The sequence below is a fragment of the Hypoxylon trugodes genome (assembly GCF_022578975.1).
Source record: "Hypoxylon trugodes strain CBS 135444 unplaced genomic scaffold F4822scaffold_11, whole genome shotgun sequence".
In the NCBI taxonomy this organism is placed as follows: domain Eukaryota; kingdom Fungi; phylum Ascomycota; class Sordariomycetes; order Xylariales; family Hypoxylaceae; genus Hypoxylon; species Hypoxylon trugodes.
Window position 1 is genome coordinate 896,141 of NW_026250026.1, and position 21,869 is coordinate 918,009.

General features: G+C 46.9%; 10 protein-coding genes across 10 annotated transcripts; 5 read left to right on the plus strand and 5 right to left on the minus strand.

Annotated features, from left to right (window-relative positions):
• The first annotated feature begins 12 nt into the window (after positions 1 to 12).
• On the plus strand, positions 13 to 2,250 carry F4822DRAFT_420668 (translation initiation factor eIF3 subunit). Its single transcript, XM_051459715.1, has 4 exons — positions 13 to 398; positions 685 to 785; positions 848 to 1,542; positions 1,600 to 2,250. The coding sequence occupies exons 1-4, from the start codon at positions 377 to 379 to the stop codon at positions 1,613 to 1,615; spliced, it is 834 nt and encodes a 277-aa protein (XP_051309226.1). The 5' UTR covers positions 13 to 376; the 3' UTR covers positions 1,616 to 2,250.
• Positions 2,231 to 5,251, minus strand: F4822DRAFT_420671 (mitochondrial distribution and morphology proteins-domain-containing protein). Its single transcript, XM_051459716.1, has 2 exons — positions 4,085 to 5,251; positions 2,231 to 4,029 (listed from the first exon to the last, which is right to left on the minus strand). Exons 1-2 carry the CDS (start codon positions 4,947 to 4,949, stop codon positions 2,597 to 2,599), a joined length of 2,298 nt encoding a protein of 765 aa, XP_051309227.1. The 5' UTR covers positions 4,950 to 5,251; the 3' UTR covers positions 2,231 to 2,596.
• Positions 5,252 to 5,421: 170 nt separating this feature from the next.
• F4822DRAFT_78223 (eukaryotic type KH-domain (KH-domain type I)) lies at positions 5,422 to 6,710 on the plus strand. The gene is made up of 3 exons (XM_051463972.1): positions 5,422 to 5,881; positions 5,944 to 6,382; positions 6,442 to 6,710. Exons 1-3 carry the CDS (start codon positions 5,657 to 5,659, stop codon positions 6,558 to 6,560), a joined length of 783 nt encoding a protein of 260 aa, XP_051309228.1. The 5' UTR covers positions 5,422 to 5,656; the 3' UTR covers positions 6,561 to 6,710.
• Positions 6,625 to 8,659, minus strand: F4822DRAFT_78239 (uncharacterized protein). Its single transcript, XM_051463974.1, has one exon. It carries the CDS (start codon positions 8,300 to 8,302, stop codon positions 6,860 to 6,862), a length of 1,443 nt encoding a protein of 480 aa, XP_051309229.1. The 5' UTR covers positions 8,303 to 8,659; the 3' UTR covers positions 6,625 to 6,859.
• On the plus strand, positions 8,517 to 9,398 carry F4822DRAFT_78225 (U6 snRNA-associated Sm-like protein LSm6). Its single transcript, XM_051463973.1, has 4 exons — positions 8,517 to 8,657; positions 8,795 to 8,987; positions 9,052 to 9,165; positions 9,230 to 9,398. Exons 2-4 carry the CDS (start codon positions 8,867 to 8,869, stop codon positions 9,253 to 9,255), a joined length of 261 nt encoding a protein of 86 aa, XP_051309230.1. The 5' UTR covers positions 8,517 to 8,657; positions 8,795 to 8,866; the 3' UTR covers positions 9,256 to 9,398.
• F4822DRAFT_78204 (S-adenosyl-L-methionine-dependent methyltransferase) lies at positions 9,372 to 11,029 on the minus strand. The gene is made up of 5 exons (XM_051463971.1): positions 10,288 to 11,029; positions 10,221 to 10,231; positions 10,085 to 10,170; positions 9,914 to 10,014; positions 9,372 to 9,858 (listed from the first exon to the last, which is right to left on the minus strand). The coding sequence occupies exons 1-5, from the start codon at positions 10,639 to 10,641 to the stop codon at positions 9,541 to 9,543; spliced, it is 870 nt and encodes a 289-aa protein (XP_051309231.1). The 5' UTR covers positions 10,642 to 11,029; the 3' UTR covers positions 9,372 to 9,540.
• A 210-nt stretch (positions 11,030 to 11,239) lies between these two features.
• On the plus strand, positions 11,240 to 13,230 carry F4822DRAFT_420678 (glycosyltransferase family 69 protein). The gene is made up of 3 exons (XM_051459717.1): positions 11,240 to 11,358; positions 11,554 to 12,464; positions 12,521 to 13,230. The coding sequence occupies exons 2-3, from the start codon at positions 11,862 to 11,864 to the stop codon at positions 13,175 to 13,177; spliced, it is 1,260 nt and encodes a 419-aa protein (XP_051309232.1). The 5' UTR covers positions 11,240 to 11,358; positions 11,554 to 11,861; the 3' UTR covers positions 13,178 to 13,230.
• Positions 13,231 to 13,386: 156 nt separating this feature from the next.
• Positions 13,387 to 14,561, minus strand: F4822DRAFT_78262 (peroxisomal membrane protein 4). Its single transcript, XM_051463975.1, has one exon. The coding sequence runs from the start codon at positions 14,292 to 14,294 to the stop codon at positions 13,596 to 13,598; it is 699 nt and encodes a 232-aa protein (XP_051309233.1). The 5' UTR covers positions 14,295 to 14,561; the 3' UTR covers positions 13,387 to 13,595.
• A 214-nt stretch (positions 14,562 to 14,775) lies between these two features.
• Positions 14,776 to 16,614, minus strand: F4822DRAFT_78285 (NAD(P)-binding protein). Its single transcript, XM_051463976.1, has one exon. It carries the CDS (start codon positions 16,184 to 16,186, stop codon positions 15,119 to 15,121), a length of 1,068 nt encoding a protein of 355 aa, XP_051309234.1. The 5' UTR covers positions 16,187 to 16,614; the 3' UTR covers positions 14,776 to 15,118.
• A 2,015-nt stretch (positions 16,615 to 18,629) lies between these two features.
• F4822DRAFT_434579 (Metalloprotease) lies at positions 18,630 to 21,056 on the plus strand (the record flags this gene model as incomplete). Its single annotated transcript, XM_051462025.1, has 7 exons — positions 18,630 to 18,753; positions 18,815 to 18,945; positions 18,997 to 19,278; positions 19,326 to 19,541; positions 19,604 to 19,879; positions 19,935 to 20,192; positions 20,247 to 21,056. 7 exons carry the CDS (start codon positions 18,630 to 18,632, stop codon positions 21,054 to 21,056), a joined length of 2,097 nt encoding a protein of 698 aa, XP_051309235.1.
• Positions 21,057 to 21,869: the final 813 nt, after the last annotated feature.

The following is a 21,869-nucleotide window of genomic DNA, read 5'->3' on the forward strand; positions in this document are numbered from 1 at the left end:
GTGCCCCGCACACCCCACGTTCAGCCTTTGAAAGTCTATTGTTCAGTTGGCAAGTACCTGTGGACTCGAACTGACTAGCAGCGTCAGGCACAAATACTTCACTGCGACTGCATTCTTTTAGGTGTCCCACTACGCACAATAGCGCACAAAATTTTAGGCAAACCCAGAAATATCTCTCCCGCCGATTTTTATGCCCAATCTTTATTTACTCCCTTAAACTTTCTTCCCTTTATTTCTCCCATCATCCCCTTTCGCTCATCTCGACGATTCCTTCGACATCGCTTCCTCGCAATCGGCGACAGAAATCGATCGATTTATCTTCTTTGTGCCATTAAAGCAAAACTTGTAACCATCGTTTAACGTCAATCAATTCACGATGCCTGCCCGGAAACAGTGGGGTAAGTCACTTTGTATTTCTATATTTCTATTCCTCCTTGCGAAAAAGCGCGCGCTTTCGGAGTGGCCACATCAACAGTTTGCATCACCACATGGGGCCTCGTAGTGAGGCGCACCATCAATCATTCAAGACCATAAATAATGGATATCTGATAGGACTCGGTGGATCCTACTCGCGTCTATTCTTCCTGGTCTATTGGATCATTTCGCTTTCTATTGATGCGACATGCTTGCGCTGATGCGTCAATCGCTTAAAACGAACCATACTGACCGCTATTTGTGATACAGACGACGAAGAGGAGGAGTCCGGCAGCACCCCTCCATCTTCCCCACCACTTGGCACTACCCGCCGCGGCAAGTTCGACGATGAAGAGGCTGAAGACAGTGACGTAGGTTATCCATTACCCCTCCATTTTCAGTTAATTGCTAATGCTGACTTATCGTTTATCAGGTCCTTGAATCCTGGGATGCCGCCGAAGATTCCGAAGCAGAACGCGAGAAGGCTAAGAAGGCAGCCGAGGCTAAGGCCAAGGCTGATGCCGAAGCCGCTGCTAACAAGAAGTCCAAGGCTCAACGTATTGCCGAACACAAGGCCGAGCGAGCCCGCCGCCTAGCTGAGTCTGATGAGGATTCCGAGGATGAGACCGAGTCTCAGCGCCGCGAGCGAACACGTCGCACAGAGAAAGAATCCGACCTGAAGCACGCCGAAGATCTTTTCGGTGAAGCCGGAATCAGTCTTAGCACCGGACGCAAGGCTACCACCGTTGGTTCTGCCGTCCCCATCGACCCTCAAGACCCTACCAAGACCGTTGATTTGAGTTCCCTGCCTCTTTTCAACCCACAAACAAAGACCCAGTTCGAGAACCTACGCAACACCATTGTCCCCATCATTGGTAACAACAGCAAGAAGGCGCACTACTCCTTGTTCCTCCAGGAGTTTGCTAAGCAGCTTGCCAAGGACTTGCCTAGCGATCAGATCAAGAAGGTTGCCAGCACCCTCACTGCTCTTAGCAACGAGAAGATGAAGGAAGAGAAGGCATCCGAGAAAGGTGGCAAGAAGACTAAGGCTCAGAAGACGAAGACCACGCTGGTAACAAACCGTGCTAACACTACGGATGTTGGCGCCTATGAGGATTCGTTCAATGAGTACGTGATTTCGATGGGTCGGAACCGGAGATTTCCCAAAGCTAACCGTCTACGCAGTGATGACTTTATGTGAAAAGCGCAAAGGGAATTAAATTCTCTTTGTGGCCCCCGCCACGATACCTCCGCATCGAATATCCCCGCCCAGAAGGGCAACTTCCATGGTGGATTGCCTGGAAGTTATATCCCAACTCGCACAGTTCGACATTATGCGCTTCGACCTCGATCCACGGGTACCGATGCCTCCATCCCTTACGATATACCCCCACCACACCCCTTAATCTTCCACATGAGCTAGTGCTGAAGCCTAATACTAAATTGACGATGATGACGGAATGACCTAGCTAAAGGAAGCAGACGACGAACAGGCGACAATGGAACTAGTGTTGCATTAGAATCATTCAGGCTACATAGGCCCCTACAAGACTTGAGGGGAGATTTTGCCTGCTTTTGCATCGCGCTAATATTGAGTTGGGTCGAGCCGAGCCGTGCTACACCACTATGCTAGATGCTATAGTGACGACGCCGCTGATTCTGGTTGGTTGATTGGCTGGCTAGAAGTAGAGCCTTGAGAATGTAGAAAGAATGAGGCTTGCCTAATAAATAGAATGCGAAAATTTGGCATTTACCATGCCTTCTCTTTTTATTTAAACGTGAATCGCTACAGGAACTATGATTCCCGCTCAATTTTCAGCGACATGCAATTTGGACACTTTGTAAACTTCAAATAATCGTGGATGTTTTCAGTTTCTTATATTTCTATTTTTTACCTAAGGGGGGTATTTCCGACTCAAAAGGGACGACGGTCCAATGATACTGTAGTCGTGCCCAGTTCTCTGAGAAACAAAGGGTGAAGCCCACCGTGACTCCATTACGCCATGAGAACTCCATACGTACAATCGTAGGTACGTATACATGAGTACCTTTATATATATGCCATTCATCGGATAATTATCCGTGCCCTATATTGGGCCTTTCTTCTATGTGCGTGTCTCGTTTGTCGTATTTTATTCGTAGAGGGGAAGATGAGGTAGGAGGGATAGTATGTTTTCTTAAATTAAATGACATTCCCGGCCATACCCATGAAAAGAGCATGTACGGCAAGACTAAGGGTCCAAAAGCCAACTTTCTTTAGACGGCGAACACGGCTCTGTTGGTCCTCAACGTCACGCGCGAACGCGGTATAGACCTCAGCCGATGCATCGTCCATAAGGCCACAATCGTAGATAGTCCAGGAACCATCGAAGTCAGAGGCGCGTTTGACGATGCGGCATCCGATAGGGATATAAGTGCGCTTCGCATTGATGTATGCCACGATGGGTCGCACGAGCGCTTGATTCACGTATGATAAGTTGGATGTGAATACCGGTACGGTAGCCTTTACGTCGTTGAGGTGGATTCGTAGGTCCATAACCAAATAGCGTGGTCGTTCCTCATCTTCGCCCACTTCTGCCGGAAGCGGGGTGTCCTCCGCTGGTGTGGCAGTAGCACTATTCTCGTTTGGATTTTCGGAGGATTCAAAATGATTCGGAGCGTTGAATATGACTTCCTCTTCCCGACGAGGTTTATCGAGAATATGAAGATAGCGGTTAGATGTAACTGCTTCTTCGAGTTTATCATAAAATTCCGACATCACCTTTGTGATGCTGTCGTCATCGTCGGCAGGGAACCGGATATCAGCCACAATATCAACGTTGCCTTCATAAATCCAACCAAAAGGACCTTCGACTCCTCGGTTGAGGTGATCTATCTTGAGCCCATCTATCCGTATACGACTAAATTTCTTCCAAGCATCAGGCTCCCCTAGTGGATCGGAAGCGGTATGCTCGCGACCGGCAGGAACTCCATGAATCTGACGGGGATGTATCGTAAACAGTGACCCATCGTATGACCCAGACATATGGTTGGCGGACAAAATGTCGTAAAATAGAAATTGCTTCCTCAACTGGGGTAACTCGCAGGAGTATATGCTCACGGAGAAAGGTCGGAATCCACCCGGTTGGTGGATCGTGACAAGCAAATCCTCTAATTTGAAGGCGTCGATCTCGAAGTCACCTGGATTATGTTCGCGGCGGTATGATAAGGGGTCCACAGGCGTTTTGGACCATTTTATGGATGTCCTATCCACAACCCCTCGGACCCCTTTGATCTCAACATCTTTTAAAAGGCCTTTACCGTTCCACCACTTAACGAATGAGAGTGTAACATTCACAGTATTTAGTGTAACGTCGAACTGCGTATAGTTTCCGTCGTCGACCCCGGCAGGATAGGTATCTTGATCAGTTTTCTTCTCAGCAGCAGCCACCGCTGCAGCGCCAGATGATGATCCCTTGCTGACGGAGGACTTAATCTGTCCTGGCCTTCGGGATACAAAAACATTTCTGAAGGAAATGACGCCGTCTTTCCACCTAGGAACGATAGCGGACTCGAAGACTACGGTCAACCCAGCAGATTCAGTCAGATAATCACCAACCCATTTCGCCAAAGTTTCTATAACAGATCAGTTCAGGGAAGACATTATCTGGGAAGTGGCATGAATTCTTACCTTGCGCAACAACGGTGTTGATAAAGAGAATAGCGAGGGAGAAGAAGGTTGTTGTTCCGACCAAAATCCAGACGAGATGACCGAAGAAAACCCAAGATACAAAAGCACCCCACTCATCTATATTCCACGGCCTCATGCTCCGGATAGAGAACCATTTGAACCGAACCTTCAACCGTTGCCAGAAGCCATTCGCAGCGGCTAAGAATTCCTCTTTCGTCGGTCGATGTGGCAGGTGGGGTATGTGTGGCATCGCAGGTAGATGGAAATACTTGGACATGGACGCATGCGTAGACTCCACTTCAGAGGGGTTCGTATTGGGCTTCGCATCAGGCTTCGAATTTGAAATGGGCTGCTGTTTAGGATCATTGACATGTTGGGCGCTAGTTGGTTTCCCATTGTTGGCAGCAGATTTAGTAGTCTTTCTTCTTCGCTGAACTCTTATCGACCTGCCCCGAGGCGTAGTATGAATATCTCTAACCCATGCTTGCCTCGCCAATTTAGTTAATTTTCCTGTTTGACCCGCGCCTCCGAGGATAGCAGAATCCGCAGCAGCCGAACATGTAGCAGTAACCGCAAAAGTTGTCGATGCTGGAGAAGCGAGCCCGAGGAGGAGAAGCCCACTTGAAGTGAAGCTACGTCGAACATTATTGTAATGGACTTTTGGCACTCGTGGGAAGGACCAAGGTGGTTTCGACGATTGTGATCTGGGTATTGAAGAATAGGACGCTGTTTGATGTGGCTCAACCCGATTGATTGGGTTCCGCTTTGGCGATACTCTCGAGGTAAAAGTGTCGACTAACTCGTAGACGGATCGCCAGGCTTGTCGCCCTTGGCCTAATATTGTAGGCCTAGCTGCTGAAGACATTGTACCAGCTCATGGTGGTGGTGGGTGGTTTCGATGCAGTTTTACAACCACACACAACTAAGTCAAAAATAATGACAACGTCAACGCAATGAGGTTGAAATCTATGTGTCTAATAAATAGAAGGAGAAGAGAACCAGGTGAGATCCATGATTTCCGTTTTAACGTGACAAACAACACGAGGGGCACAATGCATGCAACAGAAAAAGAAGTAGCAGGGAATATGAAGAGGGCATGAATCCCAATCAAGAATTTTGCTTGGCTTCAAGCTTGAAAAAAAGTCGTCATTAGCACATCAATACATACCTAAGCAAGTACCTATTGCGCTGTACATAATGCGCTAACGGTTGCAACCGATAAAATTAGGTTAATTGAATTGTGCGCTAAGATAACTATAACCCGCTGTCATTATCGCCGCAATCACCGTCTTGACCGCCTAAATAACACCACTAAGTGCTGCAAATGTCCCACAGAAGTCTCCACCCAATGCTGAAGTTTAAGGGATTTGTTATCGATAAGGAAATACATCCCACCAAACATGAGCGACCACCAATTTTTTGGTACTCCACCAGAAAACTATCACCATTTTCTGAAAAGATACCCGAGATATTAATTCGGCGATTATACCACCCACACGACTCATAACTCTCTCCCATCGACCTACAATCAATTCAACCACCGATAGGGGAGTTAAATTAAAGAACGACAATATGCCTGCACCGACAGCCCTGCTCAAGCAGGTAGACGATACCCCTCTATCCGACTTCCCGCTTCCCGAAGCCGATCAAGATGAAGATGAAGAGTTTGCGCTGGAAGGCATGAATGAGCTGCCCGAGGATGCCAATGCGATTCTAGTACCGGTGAAAAGAACAGGAGAGGAAGAGATGGAGATTGATGAGGAGGACAAGCCACATTTTGCGCCCGTACAAAATACCGTATGTGACACCTGTCACCCAACTAGATATCTAGTAATATTCTAATAATAATATTTGCATAGGACCCGTCAACACACATTCAAACCCGCAAAGTAACCATCCCACCGCACCGCTTCACACCGCTCAAAACCGCATGGCCTAAGATCTACCCGCCGCTCGTCGAGCACCTGAAGCTACAAGTACGCATGAACGTCAAGCACAAGCGAGTAGAACTCCGCACCTCGAAGCATACCACGGATACCGGTGCTCTACAAAAAGGCGAGGACTTCGTGCGCGCCTTTGCGCTAGGCTTCGATATGGACGATGCGGTTGCCTTGCTGCGTCTAGACGATCTATACATTGAGACGTTCGAGGTCAAGGATGTGAAGACGCTGAATGGAGATCATCTCGCGCGTGCCATCGGACGAATCGCGGGTAAGGATGGAAAGACGAAGTTTGCGATTGAGAATGCGTCGCGTACGAGAGTTGTGCTGGCGGATTCTAAGATTCATATTCTAGGAGGTGAGTAAAGCTATTTTATACGATTTATTGGTCAAAAATCGCTAATAGGTCAACTACAGGCTTCAAGAACATCCACATCGCCCGCGAATCCATCGTCAGTCTAATATTGGGTAAACCTCCTGGCAAGGTGTACAACAACCTCCGAACCGTATCCGCAAGGATGAAGGAGAGATTTTAATTTACATCAATTTCGCATCTCACAAAAACGGAGTCTGGCTCAGGAGTTAACGGGAAATTTGCTTACTTAGGTCGCCTTGCATTTCATAGGTAGATTACGAGACATGAGAAGCAGTCTTGGGAAATGTGTTTAACTCTAACGTGAATATTAGGGGTATCATGAATATGTACTATATGTCTCGTGTGGTGCATTCGTAAATCATTCAGCATGTTTCGCCTGGCCTTTTTGAGCCCTGAAAACCCGACACGCTTTCCCTCCCTAACCCCAGACACCCAAAAATTGCTATTTTACCCTCTGGCTCATTTGATGTAGACTTCGACTGAATCCAAGTCCTCAATTTCCGCCTGTTCGATTGTCGTATCCGGCTCGAGGACCTCACCGTCCCACCTAAGTTCGATAATCTTGTCCTCGGGGATCTTTGCTAGTTTTTGGTACAATTTGATTAACGAGAAGGCTGTAGTATTCGAGCGCACTGTTGCCTTTATCGAATTTTGACCATCCTTGGCCTTGAATGAAATGCGAACCTTCTTGCCTTCCTGCGAATCCTGCGGCTGTTCTGGCTCCTTCTTTAGATCGGGTTCTTCCTCATCCGATAGCTCGCCATTTTGGCGTAGACGTTCTTTCTCTTTCTCCTTTAGGTACTCGTCATACAACTCCTGCGTCCATGCCTCGAAGAACACCTTGTCCCGTCCTTTGTACCCCTCCTGTTCCCCCTTCCAATCTGGATATAGACCACCATCGCGCTCCGCTCGAATACCAAGGGTTTGGAGAGTAGTGTGCGGATACACTTTATTCCCCTTCCAGGTGAAGAACATGGTCTCTAGAACAGAGCGAGTTTGGCCACTATGCTTAGCTATCTGCTGCTCAACCCATGTCCGATACACCACATTGAGCCCTTGGGAAATCTTGCGGCGGAAAAGTAGTGTATGAGTGCCCTGCACATGTGAATAAATCAATATTTGCACAACAGGATCGTCATCGATCTTGCCGCCACTGCCCTCTCTAGTCTTGCGTTCCTCCTCGGCTTTTCGCCTTCGTTCGATCGCTTGTCTGACGTAGTATTCGGAAACATCATCTTCTTTGTCTGTTTTTGAATCTTCACCTGTATCCGGCTGAGTGCCACTATCATCAAGCGCGATTACATCCTTGCCGATGGACTCGCTCGAACGCTTAGTACGAGATCTTTTGAGTGTGGGAGACTTTTGGGGACTTAATCGGTTGGATGGGGAGTCGAATGCAATAGGTTCATCATCATCTTCATCGTCTAAATTGATTGGTGTTGCGATGCGACGTGGTCGGGAACGCGTGGGGCGGCCTCCGGAGTTTCTCGTACTCGTCGCATTAGAACTCTCGCGCTTAGAAGTTGGTGTCTTTGGTAGCGAAGGTGACTTTAAATGTCTTGAGGATTGAAATCCGAAAACGTCGTCGTCGTCGTCGTCGGATAGGGAGATGCGTCGGCGTTTATTTGCGGATTCACTCTCGAGTTGTTCGTTCAATGCATCCTCCTCGGCTTGACGTTCTCGAGCCAATCGTTCCTTGCGCTCCTGTTCCTTCTTAGCATCCTTCTTAGCCTTCTCGGCCTTTTCTTTCTCCAATTTTTCTTTCGCTAATCTTTGTTGTTCCTCGAAGAATTCACCAGAACGACTGAAGAGAGAAAGGCCATCGTCGTCGGTGACTTCGTTCGATTTGCGCTTTACCGTGCGTTTGAACGGCAGCTTTTTCTCTTCCTGTAGACCTGTCATTGCATATAATTCAAGGTTGAACCGATGCAACCTAGAATAATGATAATAGAAAATGTGTCTCGGAGATTAAGTTAAATGATCAATGTTATTTGCTAAGAAAAAAGGGTGTTCTGGAAAAGATCGGTAGAAAATTCGAAGACGAGTCTCAGCGGCGAGGGAGAAAGGAAAGCACCCGACCACTAGCGCAGCGTTGTTAACGAAAATTGGCGCTGTATTTGCTGCATTTGCTGTATTTACAGCGCGTGCATCTGCAAAGGTTTAATGTTTGTTCTCTTTGATACCGCGTCGATTCAATTGACAGGCCCCGCTTTGTTCCTGGTCCGGTCAGCCTTAACGGGCAGATACATAATTGGAGGTATGTAGGTCGCCTATCTCAGATTTCATAAATGCGGGACATATAAGTACATTTACACTAGCACTAGTACATAATTATACAATTGTGCATGGTATAATTATCCCACTTTAGATTTGTATCTGACTGCAAGCTCTAAGGCAAATCATAATCGCAACACAAACATCAAATCCATCCTTTCCCTCAAACCACCTTTTCTAAGACTCATCATCATGGAAAACGGCACATTACCGACAACTTCCCAGGGAGAAGGCAAGGATCCCTCTGGTTTCCTTTCCGACATCATCGGCAATCCTGTCACCGTCAAACTAAATTCTGGTGTTGTCTACAAGGGTCAGTAGTCATAATCTCAATCCGATTACGATGAACCTCCAGTCCTACTAAAATGATAATTTAGGCGAACTACAATCTGTTGATGGATACATGAACATCGCCCTAGAAAAGACCGAGGAGTATGTGAACGGAGTGAAGCGGAGAACGTACGGAGATGCCTTCGTCAGAGGCAATAATGGTGAGTGAACCCGGACTTAATGAAAATGTGGCTTTCATATAGGCATGCTAATAGGTCATCCAAGTCATGTACATCTCGGCCGACTCATAGCTTAACCCCTCATTAAGCCATTTCCGATAAGAGGTATTTTTGGGATCATTTCCCTCCGGACGTTGGGGTTTTCGAGGCATGAAGTGTCGCTTTCATTTGGACCGGGCTGCATACTTCATATATAGTATCACGAAGACCTGGCGAGGGATATGTGCAATTTGCAGCAAGCTTACTCCCATTACATATGGAGGAATTTGAGCAGCTTAGTTACTATGAAAGCTAAACCCCGAAACGTGGCTGACAGCAATGATATCTTCGTTGCCCGCGTTCTTCTTATTCGCTCGCTTATATTCTATCCGTCCACACAAAATAAGTGATGCCGTGAACTGCAATCTCACCCTTCTCATTTCTTTCAACATCATTACTTTGAAGGGTCTCTTTGAAGAGCTTCAGCCAAGCTTCTCGTTCCTCTCCTTTAAGGACAGCGACCTGGCTTAAAGTGTTTAGTCGCGACGCAAGTGTTTCCTCGCTTAGCCAGACTGTCCACTTAGTACTGTCCTCTCCAAGTGGAAGGCTGAATCTGGGTAGGTCATCGTTGAAAGTGTCCTTGATGACCTGGATGGGATTGCCTGGCAGCTGCTGATCGAAGACTTCTCTCCATTTCTGAATGGGGAAATCAGCTGTGGTCAGGGTACTCTTCGAGGTAAGGGTCACCAACCTGATGTCTAAATCGAGGAAGACCATCGTCCAGCGAGCAGACGAAGTCGTTCAACTTTTGCTCCCATTTCGTAGTTGCTGGCCAATCCTGAGGCTTGTTGTCTAATGATCGATGAGTAAGTCCTTATAGGGTTGATGATACATCTAGCTTATATGCCCAAACAACACTTACAATCTTCGGCGTTCCAAATAGCGCCGAACACAGCACCTGGCCTCAGAACACGTTGAATCTCCTTCAGAGCCTCTGGAGTAGCAAACCTTGTATACAATATGAGCAAGCGCTCGTATAGTCATAATCAAAAACTCACCAATGGAACGCCTAAATAAGATATGTCAGTCCTAACTCAGGATCCCCATAGACATCTATCAACTCACTTGAGCCGCAATGCAAGCATCGCCCCACTCATCCCCAATAGGCACTTTATCCGCCTTGCCATCAACCACCTCAACGCTCTGCAAGTCCTTCTGCACGAGCTTCTCCCTCATGCCATGGTGGGGCTCGATCGCCTTGACAGTAAACCTCTCAGGCCGCTGAGCCAGGAGCTCCGTAAACTTCCCAGTTCCGGACGCGATCTCCACGATTCTAGATCCAGGCTGCTGCGCGACCTTCAATTTAGTAAGGAAGGTCTCAACTGCCTCTGGCGGATAGGAGGGACGATGCGCATCATATGAAGCAGCATCTTTGAACCCCTCTACTGCGGCAGCCGGAATGTTGGTCTGCGAAGCCATTTTTGAGAATAAAGATGCGAAGTTGACCCAAAACAGGTCGAGGGTAAAGTCGTTGAGGCTTCTCGTTATATCCTACAATTCTTATATTTCTGCCTGTTCAATGTTGGAGATGGTTTGTTTATATAGTCGATGATTGGAGAGGAATGGAGGCACCAATGTTGTAACAACCCCCCACAAATTAGGGTGGTGTAACATGAACTATCTCGATGGCGTCACTTTCGATAGTACGGCAAGTGGATATGATGTAGCCTTACACTAACTATCTTGAATGGCAGGACAGCAACTGCGACAAAGATATAGTTTTGTATATTATCCGGTTAGGCATCTAAATACTTCGATACATGCAGCTACTTAAAGTTTAAACGAGTAAAAAATATCAGCATGTAGGGTATCAATCAATCCTTATCAATGGCGATGTATCATCTCTCCTAAAATCAGCGTAGATCTACATAATCCGTATTTAAGCCGTTACCGTACCCAAGCCATCGGGTCATTGTAACACATCTGCAGGTGCCGTGTGTGCACAATTCGGCTAGTAGCAAAATCTAAGATCGATCGTCCCATATTGTGTGCTTCCTTCCTGATTCCTTCCACTACAATTTCAGCAATTCAGCAATTCCTACCAAGAAAATGCTTACGTACGTGATGCAGAAATCGTGTTATTTGGGTCACTCAAAGCCCCATTCGACAGCACCGCGATCGCTCTAATGAGAATAGGTAGGTAAGCCCCCCCTGAACTTTACATAAAAAGGGGCCGCTATTCCACCATGGGATTTAAAAACGGTTAGCTAGGTCCAGGGATAAGCCAATGACCCTTGAAGGTCTCGACGCATCTTTATTTGGCGCTTCTCCTAGCTCTCCTATGCGCCTCTAACACATCTCTAGTCAATAATTAATAGGCCATATCCCTAGAACACATACGTATCTCAATACGCAATCCCTTAGCTGACAGTCCCGTCGCATTCCTACATACTTAAACATTCCACCTACATTTTAATTCTTTTAAAACAAGACTTGCATGGTTGGTAGTCGTCGAGAAACCTCATGATCTATCCGCTTTGTTCACTCCACCGAGAACGGGGCTGAAGGAGACGGCTGTCGTTGATCGAGAATGTCATAACCTCTTTGGAAAAGAAAACCAACCAGTCGCTCCCTCGCTCAATTCCTTTTGTCCTGTATAAATACTCTTCCCTACTTGGAAGGGGACCTGTCGTTTCTAGATGCTCATCAGCAAGCGCCGCTTTAGGCGTAACTATCTACGCCCGATCCTTTTCGTCTTACTCTTCGTCTTCGCTATCGACGCCATTCTCCTTATCCGCCGCCGACCCGATACCTACCGCACACACCCGAGTGTCGACCGACGATCCTCCTTTTCTCCCTCGGGGAATACCAGCGTCTTCATCGCGTCGGTCCATCGTAACACAGAACTGATTCAGAAGTCAGCATGGAACCAAGCAGTGCTCGATCTAGTCGATTACTTCGGCGCAGAAAACGTCCACATATCGGCGATCGAATCCGGGTCACAAGATGAGACGAAAGAGGCGCTGATGGATTTGAAAGCAGCTCTAGACCAGAGATCCACTTCAAATACCATTAGTCTGGGAATGACGGTATGGGAGCAATTGGAAGAAATTGATACGAGACCGCCGCCAGGTGCGCGGGAACCTGGATGGATTTGGAATGTTGCCGAAGGTCAATTCGAGCTGCGCCGCATACCCTACCTTGCTAAGGTTCGAAACCAGGCTATGGAACCGCTTAAGCAGCTGGAGAGTGAGGGGAGAAAGTTTGACAAGGTCCTCTGGCTGAACGATGTTGTGTTTGACGTATGTGTTTTCGAACTTTCTGTTCAGATGACGGGAGCTAATTCTGAATTACTTAGACCGAGGACATTGTTACACTATTCAATACTCGCGATAATAAGTATGCGGCTGCATGCTCCATGGATTATAAGGTCTCGCCGTTGTACTACGATACATTTGCTCTACGAGACGATATGGGCCTAAAAACCATTTCCCTATACTGGCCGTGGTTTCAATCGCCCATTGCCAGGGCTTCCGCCGAGCGCAATGCCCCAATTCGTGTAACGTCGTGCTGGAATGGTATCGTAGCGTTCGATTCAACGCCTTTCTACGCCAACCCACCACTACAATTCCGCGGCATCGACGATACTCTAGCAGATTTGCACCTCGAAGGCTCCGAATGTTGTTTAATCCACGCCGATAACTACCTCTCGGCCGAGAAGGGTGTATGGTTGAATCCGAACGTGCGCGTTGGTTACAACGTCAAGGCATACTATCAAATACGAACGAACCGCTTCCCCAACCCCTTCTGGACAGTAGTAGGGGCGTGGGTAAACCGGGCTAACAGCTGGCATGTGGCCCTCCAGAGTCGGTTAGAGAATCGGGTAGTCCACAGTCGAATCGAGCAATGGAAGCTTGAAACTCCGGATGGGGATCTACCGCGGTATGAGCCCGGAGAAGCTTGTCTTATTAATGAAATGCAAATAATGTGGTCCAACGGGTGGAAGCATTTGTAAGGTATAAATAAAAGTAATTGATTTAAATAATGAAAAACACTTAAAACTTTAAATTCATGATATTGTACTAACGTTTTTTGTCGCGGGTTTGAGTGGAAGTAGTAGTGCATTCCTATTGATCATCGCGGGATTTTTAAGGGCGCATAATAATCGTTGTTAGTAGCCCTTCCATCTATCTAAGAATATGATATGCTCTACCCAACCACCGTACCACTTGCTCAATAGATGTGAGCCCAGCTAGTACCCATGCTAAATGCGTAATATACACCCGAAGATATATAGAGGTAAAACCAAAGAAGTAAACACATAAAACGCCTCTAGCCAAGTGATATCATAACTCCTCTTCCTCGTATACACCTCCATCAATTACCAATTAGCAATCCACTCCCTTTTTCCCAATAGCCATATAGCGATGCACCTATTTATTATGCCAGACAAAATTCCTCAAGCTGTCCCAATGTTCCGACTGCTGGTAGATATAAGTCATACTACTCCTAAGCGACGGCTGCAATTCATCCGGATGGTGCTTAAATATATGCATGACGAGCGCCCACGACGTCGCAGCGAATACCGGCCACGCGTATTTCGTAATCGCGCCAGATATACCCTCGCGCGATACAAACGGTAGTCCAGTACCTCCTTCAGGCTTCACAGCCAGCCGCGCGAGAGCTAGTACCACGCGCGCGAAGACGTATATCACGATTTGTTGGTTAACACTAGGTATCTTCCCCGACCTCTTCGAGCGTCCGCCGAAAACCACGTATCCCCCTAGCAGCCCCGCGAGCATAGAATCATAGTGTCCAGATTTACCCGGGGTCGCACCGTATTGCTTGAGTAGGAAGCACGTTAATTTGTAGACCACCGCGAAGCGCGCTAGGTTCGCGGCATGTGTGCGCGTCGCGCGGAATACGAGGGAGACTTTTTGTTGGAGGGTGCCTGGCCGGAAGAGGAAGACCATTACGAGGGCGTGGGGGAAGCGCACTTTTGCTCCGTAGACTGCGCCATTGCGGGCTCCTTTGACTACGGCTAGGAGGTCGTGGTAGGATGGGTCGAGGATTATTTGTTCGAGGGTGGATTTTAGGGCCTCGAGGGCCGGGAAGGAGGATAGTGAAGACATTTTGGCGGTGGTGTTGTGGGTGTGGGAATAAAGAGGCGGGCGAGGAGGTTAAGTCGGATTGCGTCGCTGCGAAGGAGTGAGAAACAGCGGCGTGGTAGATTAAAGTGATCGGATCGAGACTATCGCAGCATTGATTCGTATTGTTATGTTTTAATACACAGATGACCTATCAGTGTTGTTGTCGAGAAACGGAAGGGTTGCATCTTTTGTTGGTGTTGAAGGATAGAAAAGATGAAATGGAGCAAGAGAAAGCTGAGTGTCCCGTCTCGGCCTCGGCAGTAGGCACATGTTCATTATCTCGGCTCAAAAAAAGCAACGCTTGGAGCCGGGATTACGGTTACACAGATGAAGATTACGCTAGTGAAATATCCCTACAGCTATGACGCAGTGGCTTCCCCAGCCAATTGAATGCCGTACATATAACCCCAGCTGCAAGCAGTGGACATCCTGACATCTTACATCAATCTCTCTTTATTTTACATGTGATTGACCTTCTCAACTTTAGACATATGACTATTGCGAGTTATCAAACTCAACTTTCTCTTCATACCAAGCTGAATATTTCTTCATTTTAACGTCAATCCGAGTATTGAAAGCAAAAATTAACTCAATCGCAATTTAGCCTAACAACCTATACCACGTAAAATTCAACAAGACACTGTTGGTTTTTAACTCGAAATAACAAGTAATTCTATACAATACCATAGGAAATACGGAATAGGTGAAAACAAAGGTACCAGATATATCGGAGTTAGGACATTACGTCTTAGTATGTTAAGAGCTGTATGAAAGCCAATTATTAAATGCAAGTTTTATAAGATTTTCTATACTATTAGTTTAGTAAGTAATTTCCCTTGGTTCCCACCACTAAACAACCTCATCCAAATCTCTGGCTGTTCCTCGATCCTCGCTTCAACAACCGTCTCGCCATCTTGCAACTTAATCCTACCATCTGCCGCAGCACCAATAAGCTCCTGCAGAATAGCCGGCGCCTTATCCAGATAATCCAGCATAATAAACCCCCGAATCGTGATCCGCGACGACACAATCTCGAACCAATTCTTCAACCCCATCGCCTCATCGGAGTTATATCCACTAACATGACCGCACACAGCGATCGTCCCGTGGCGTTTGACACGCGTTAGCATCGCATCCAACACATCGCCTCCCACGTTATCGAAGTATACATCGACTTCGTCCGGAGTCACAGCTTTTAGATCCTCAAGGAAAGTCGAGCTCTTATAGTTGATACATTCATGCGCGCCGAGATGGTCCCGCACCCACGCGCACTTTTCATCGGACCCCGCAATCCCAATTACTTTCTTCGCGCCCAGGAGTTGGACTGCGATTTGTACCGCCATGGACCCCGTGGCGCCTGCTGCCGCGGAGATGACGATCGTGTCGCCGGCCTTCGCGCCTCCGGCGTAGACTAACCCAGAATAAGCTGCTAGTCCAGACGCCCCGAAGGCGCCGAGGTAATGTGTAAGCGGTAGGTTATTAGGTAGCGGACTTAAGGGCTGAGAATTTGCCGCATCTAATGTTACAAGCTCGCTCCACGTGCCCAGGTGGAAATCCATGACTAGATCACCGGGTTTATAAGTCGGAGACGCGGATTCGAGGACTTCAGCAATGATGCCAGAGCGCATTGGCGAGCCTACGGGAACGGTAGGTACGTAGAAGCGTTCGGGGGCGACTCTACTCTGGATAAAGTTGCGGAGACCGGTATCGTTGGAGAAGTATAGCACTTTACACAATATCTGGCCTTCTTTTAATGGTGGTATTACCACGTTCTGCAGCTTGAAAGTCGCATCGGGTCCGGAGAGCACTGGAGCACCTGATGGTTTCGAGGCGAGAATCCATTGCTTCGTGGTGTATGTTGTTGAAGTTGCCATTTTTATATTGTCGGTTTATCTATTACTCGGATGGAAACAATTCCATGTCGCGTGCTCTTTTCTTCAGTATTTATATAGCTTGTCTTAGCTTCGACGATTCGTAAGTTGGACCGACGTTGACCGCCTTGAACGGCATTTTCGACTAGCCCCATGGCATACGTTAGTCTCATTATCCAGAGTCTGAAGCAGTAGTGTAAAGGCTGGTTAGCAGCAAACTCTTCTTGATTGGAGAGAACCTAGTGGACGGCGGAGGTAACAGAATGCAGAAATTTAAAGACCATTACCTTCATTCAGCTATAAGCTTGGAGTATGAGGGAAATATCAGATAGTAATCTCACGAGTGGGGGTCAACAACATTGTTTAATAAAGCTAGTCGCCTTACTAACATGCTGCGTGATGCCCTTTTTAGCCGTACTAGTACTCTTATAGATACTACAATTGCTTGGCTCGACGAGAAACGATAATAAAATATCACAAAATAGTAAGTCTCATACAAAATCATGTATAGTCCATTACCAAATATATCCCTTATAGGAATTTGGGGGTGTATTTGACTGTATGCCCGGTATAATTATTCTAGTTAGCTATTTAAAACGTAAATCCTATAAGGGTTAACACTTCGTGGAGCCGATACTAGCAGCGGATGCCTCCTTAATCACCTAGGTAGATATACACTAGCTCGCGTCCTGAAGCAGAGTACATATACAGCGATAGTGAAATCGTACGATGCCAAAGCTCCTCAGCGTGTTAGACATTTATTTATGAAGGAAACAAGTACTGTACTATGGTACGCTCCTTTTATTGGAATCGACACACAAGTAAATGGGATAATAATCCAGTTATTTGTTAGAATTTCGATTTTACCAAGCCCTACCAACGAATGAAGCTGAAGTGGAATTAGGTACAATTTGCCTAACGGCCCAAGGCTACACTAGGATCATGCTGCACCCGCTTGGCCGTCCTGGTGTAGAGACCGCCTTTTATAAGTTGGGATTATTCGTGATTTATACCCCAACAGCAACTTTATACCAACGCAGTCAAGTTCCGATACTTACCTGATTATGCCTTGAGAAGCATTTCATATCGGGTTTGATAGATCGAATCCATTCTCTAGAACTTACTCCTATCATTCAAATAAGATTAACACCCTTGTGTAATTCCAGCTGTCCTAGGTTATATATCCCCTAGAAGGTTACTTTCCTATGTGAGTGTCTGGGACTTAGCATAGGACATGATTTCGATAATTGCTCGTCATAGAATAGGGACACTAAGCATCGTCGAACCTACCTATTGCTTTACCTAGACACTTAGGCAGATAGACAAAAATGATAATTCTTATCGGCCTAGGAGTAGAACGCCCGTTAACGTTGTTGAGTCTAGGACCAATGAGATCTACTCCAACTCCTAAAGCAAGTAGTATCCTGCGCCAGGTAGATGAGATATAGCTTCAGATCCCAAACTATCATGCATAATGTAAGAAAACTTGGCTTGGTAAGGTTATGGTCAGGCTTGGACTGATATGCCACTATAAAAATAACCACAAATGACGAATGATTGCAAGGCTCAGAGCATTTATGACGGCAATAGCTTCAAATATCGTTGCATTAAGGATTCGTCGGTGAGGGTAGTCCTTAAACTTGTCGATGGCAACGTCCACAAGGCTAATTTGCGAAGTATCAATGCACCTATGACGAGGAGAATCCCGTCGATCCGGATGAAACTTATCGGATGCGTACAATATGAATAGCCAGTATATTATGACATAGCACATTATTAGGAGCAATAAGATTTGAGGGTGACGTAAAGGTGTAATATTCCTTGTGCGACTCTAGAATTTACTATCACAAGTCGAGCCATGTCATTAGCAATGATAATCTCCAAGAACAAATAGGGCCGGACAAGCTGCGAAATAATTCCTAAAGCTTCATGCTCGCTTCGCGGTGTGTTACAATGCTCGTTCTCGTTCACGCCGCGACCTTGCATTCTTATGGGCTATAGCTAATGACATCGCGTCTTGGCTACCGTTTTTGGAAATGCCTTTACTCGAATGAACGTGACTTGGTTATAGAAACATCGCAATACGTCCTATCTGGGTTAGGTAGCTATAGAGGAGCCGCAGCTGCACCGCCTCGCATTTGCTGTGGTCGCAAACACATGGCCCTGGTATTCAGCTTGCTGATCGACATATTAGGTTCTCAGGACTTATCGCATCATCCACCTTTGAATACAGCCTCAGGGAAAAAAGTCGGCCTTTCTTCTAAGCAACGTTATAGTATGTATGTAATTATATTGTGTGGTTCAAGTAATTCAAAATAATATAAAACATACAAGTCCACAATGGATATTTCCTCCAGATGTTCTATCCAGCACCGCTTGGTCTCTCTCCAACACTCACTCTTCTCTTTTCCTCTTTTTTCTTTTATTTCCTAGTCGTCTTTTCACTATGGCGCCGTACGCAAATTCGTCGGTCTGCCTGTCCGAACAATGTGTTCAGGCATCCTCGATCATATACTCGCGTCTGAGTTCTAACTTCCAGAATATCGATCCCTGCACAAACTTCGAGGAGTGTACGTAGCTGCCAACCCTCATAATTATTTGCTCTCGATAATTTCTAATGTTGATATGCAGTGGTTTGCGGTGGCGTCCGAGAGCGCAGAGTGGTTCCTCAATGGATAAACCATGTCAGGGAGGAGTTCGATATGCAAGACGATACCTATATCATATTGAAGGGTATCCTTGAGGCTCCATATGAAAAATTGGTGAGATTCGCTTCGTGTCAGGATAAGCCAACAGTGAACTAACCATCTTAGAATACCTCCAAGCCTGCCGATCAGGAGAACTTCGAGAGGCTACTCACTGGGTACAGCGCTTGCATGAACGAAACCGCAATTGCCGCACTAGGTGTTCAGCCGCTGGTGACATTCCTCGGGAACGTTACTGAGAGTTTCCCAGTGACGGAAGAAGAGTACAAAAACCCTAAACCTTTTGGATCGGCCGACTACAAGGCGTTCAGCGACACTTTTCTCTTTTTCCTTGAACATGGTCAGAAAGCTTTCTTTGAGTTTATGGTTGATGTAGACCCCGAATTTCCAGTATGTTAACTACACCCCTATCTCAGCGGGCTCTACTAACGTAATAGGATACCATGATTCCGAGCTTATACCCTTCGGCCCTTGCAACCGCTGGTGTCTTCGGTGATGAGAAAACTCGATCGGAATTTGAAAACGTTGTTGCGCAAACATTTGCCAAACTCCTGCCCACAGACGAATCGAAATCCGCAGCCGGTGAGCTAGCTCGTAGCTTAGTTGACTTTCAGGAGAAACTTGCCACAAATACACCGACTGTCGTACCTTTGGTAAGTGATCAATTGAATATATGACCTTAAATTTGGTATATGCCTTTCTTACAAATGAATAGGATCATATTGTAAACTCGACGGTGAAGACTGCTACGCAGCTAGCCCCTGCATTCGATTTATCGTCGGTGCTGTCAAAAATTAGCCCCGCGCCCGTGGACAGAATCATATTCCCTTACCCGGAATATTCTACTTGGCTCTCCCAGACTCTAGCCAACACCACCAAGCCGACTATTCAGGCGTTTTTCTTGTGGCAAGCGATTTTGGGCTACCAAGCTGCAGTCGATGGGCCCGAACTACAACCGTTAAGAGCTCTTGTGAACTCTCTCCGCGAAAAGGTAAGGTCGGGATTTCTGATTACATTCTGCATCTATTCTCTAACCACCCCCCTAGCCAGCCGGTTGGACCGATGAGCGATGGCGAACCTGCATCACAGAGGCCGACCAGACGCAAGCGTGGAGTCTGAGCAAGCTTTGGACTGATCGCAAGTACACGGAGGAAACTCACCAAACCGTCAAAGACATGGCAACGAAAATCCAGAACCGCCTCGCTAGTAACATCGACAAAATCGAGTGGATGTCCGACAAGGTGAAGGCGATAGCGAAGCATAAGGTGGAATCAATCACCCAGAAGCTCGGTGTCCCCACTGAAGTAAGCTACCCAACCTCAAAGAAATCGTCAGGATGCTAACAAAATCCATTTCAGAAGCCTAACCTTGCCGACGCCAACTCCGTCAAGGACTTTTACAACGGACTTGAGATGACTGACTCGTACTTTAACAACAACATCAACTGGTCCAAGTGGCAGGTTCAGAAGAATGCCGCCCGTATCAAGGACGGTATGGGGAAGGGAGAATGGGCCGTAGACTCAGCCCCATCGGCCTTGACCATGAACGCCTTCTACTCACCACTCGAGAACTCCATTACCATTATCGCAGGCACGCTACAGGAAGTCGTTCTGGATGCCGCTCTCCCCTCATACATGAACTACGGTGCCCTAGGCTTCATCGTCGGACACGAGTACACGCACTCTCTCGACAGTTCCGGAAGGCTCTTCGACGAGCACGGCAAGTTAACAAACTGGTGGGATGCCGAGAGCGAGGCCGGATTCAACAACCGAACGCAGTGTCTCATCAACCAGTACGAAACCAACAAAGTAAAAATGCCTGACGGTAGCTTGATGGCCGTAAACGGCACGAACACACTCGGTGAAAACATCGCGGACACGGGCGGTGTTAACGTGGCCTGGGACGCGTGGCAGGACAAGCGCCGCGACGACCCCGCGTCCGACTTCGATCTACCCGCCCTTAACGACGTCTTCACACACGAACAGCTCTTCTACGTGGCGGCTAGCCAGTGGTTCTGCGACAAGTCGAACGACCCGGGTATCTTGGAGTATATGGGTGATGTGCACTCGCCGCCATGGATCCGCGTCAAGGCCGTCACGGAAAACTCCAAGGGCTTCTTGAACGCTTTTAACTGCCCCAAGAAGGAACCCACCTGTGTGATATACTAAAGAGTCGATGCCTGGAATTGGTTTAGATGAGATATATGGTTAATGGGATGAATAGACTGTGGTAGGAGGATAATATGCGTTGCTTTTCTATTTATTGTATTAATATTTTGGAATTAATAAATCGCTCGTTTATGGAGAGACTTGCTGCGCCTTACAAGATAATAACAACTAACTTCTCCCACGTTAATCTTCTTTCGTTGCAATTTGCAACTTACAATTACAAGTCTTCTTTATTGCCTCAGCTTTAGGAAACCCCTCATTTCAGAAGCCGTGTTACCATACCATGTGTAAAATATTATAAAACACTGTAAAAGTGGGAAACACATAATGCGTAAGTGGCTGAGAGGCGTAGCCCAAAACTTGCCGCGCGTCGCAGGTAAAGTGTTGGTTTGGGCTGCATCGTGCATCGTGATGTACGCCATACAGGTAACGGATGAGAGCAACGGGTGATAAATGATGGATTTTTGGTTTGTGATTTCTTAATAATTCAAATAAATCAACTAACGAGTCGGAGTTAACGGTGGGGACGAAGATAGGAATAGGAGAAAATAAGGAGAGCAAGGAATAAATAAAAGGGGAAAGGGGGATAGGGGGCAGCGAACTGCCGGTAGTGGGGAACCCCGACCCTCCGGCCTCGGGGTTGTTCTGTAGCGACTACGATAGGCTAAAATCCCAAGGAGAATAGTACCGCCCGAGGTTATCCGAAACCCCGACTCTCTTCAGATCTAGGCCAAGATAGGTTCTCTTGGTGTCTCCGTGGTTTGTAACTCTTACTCCACTGTAGATTATAAGACCTTATAACAGACTCACCAT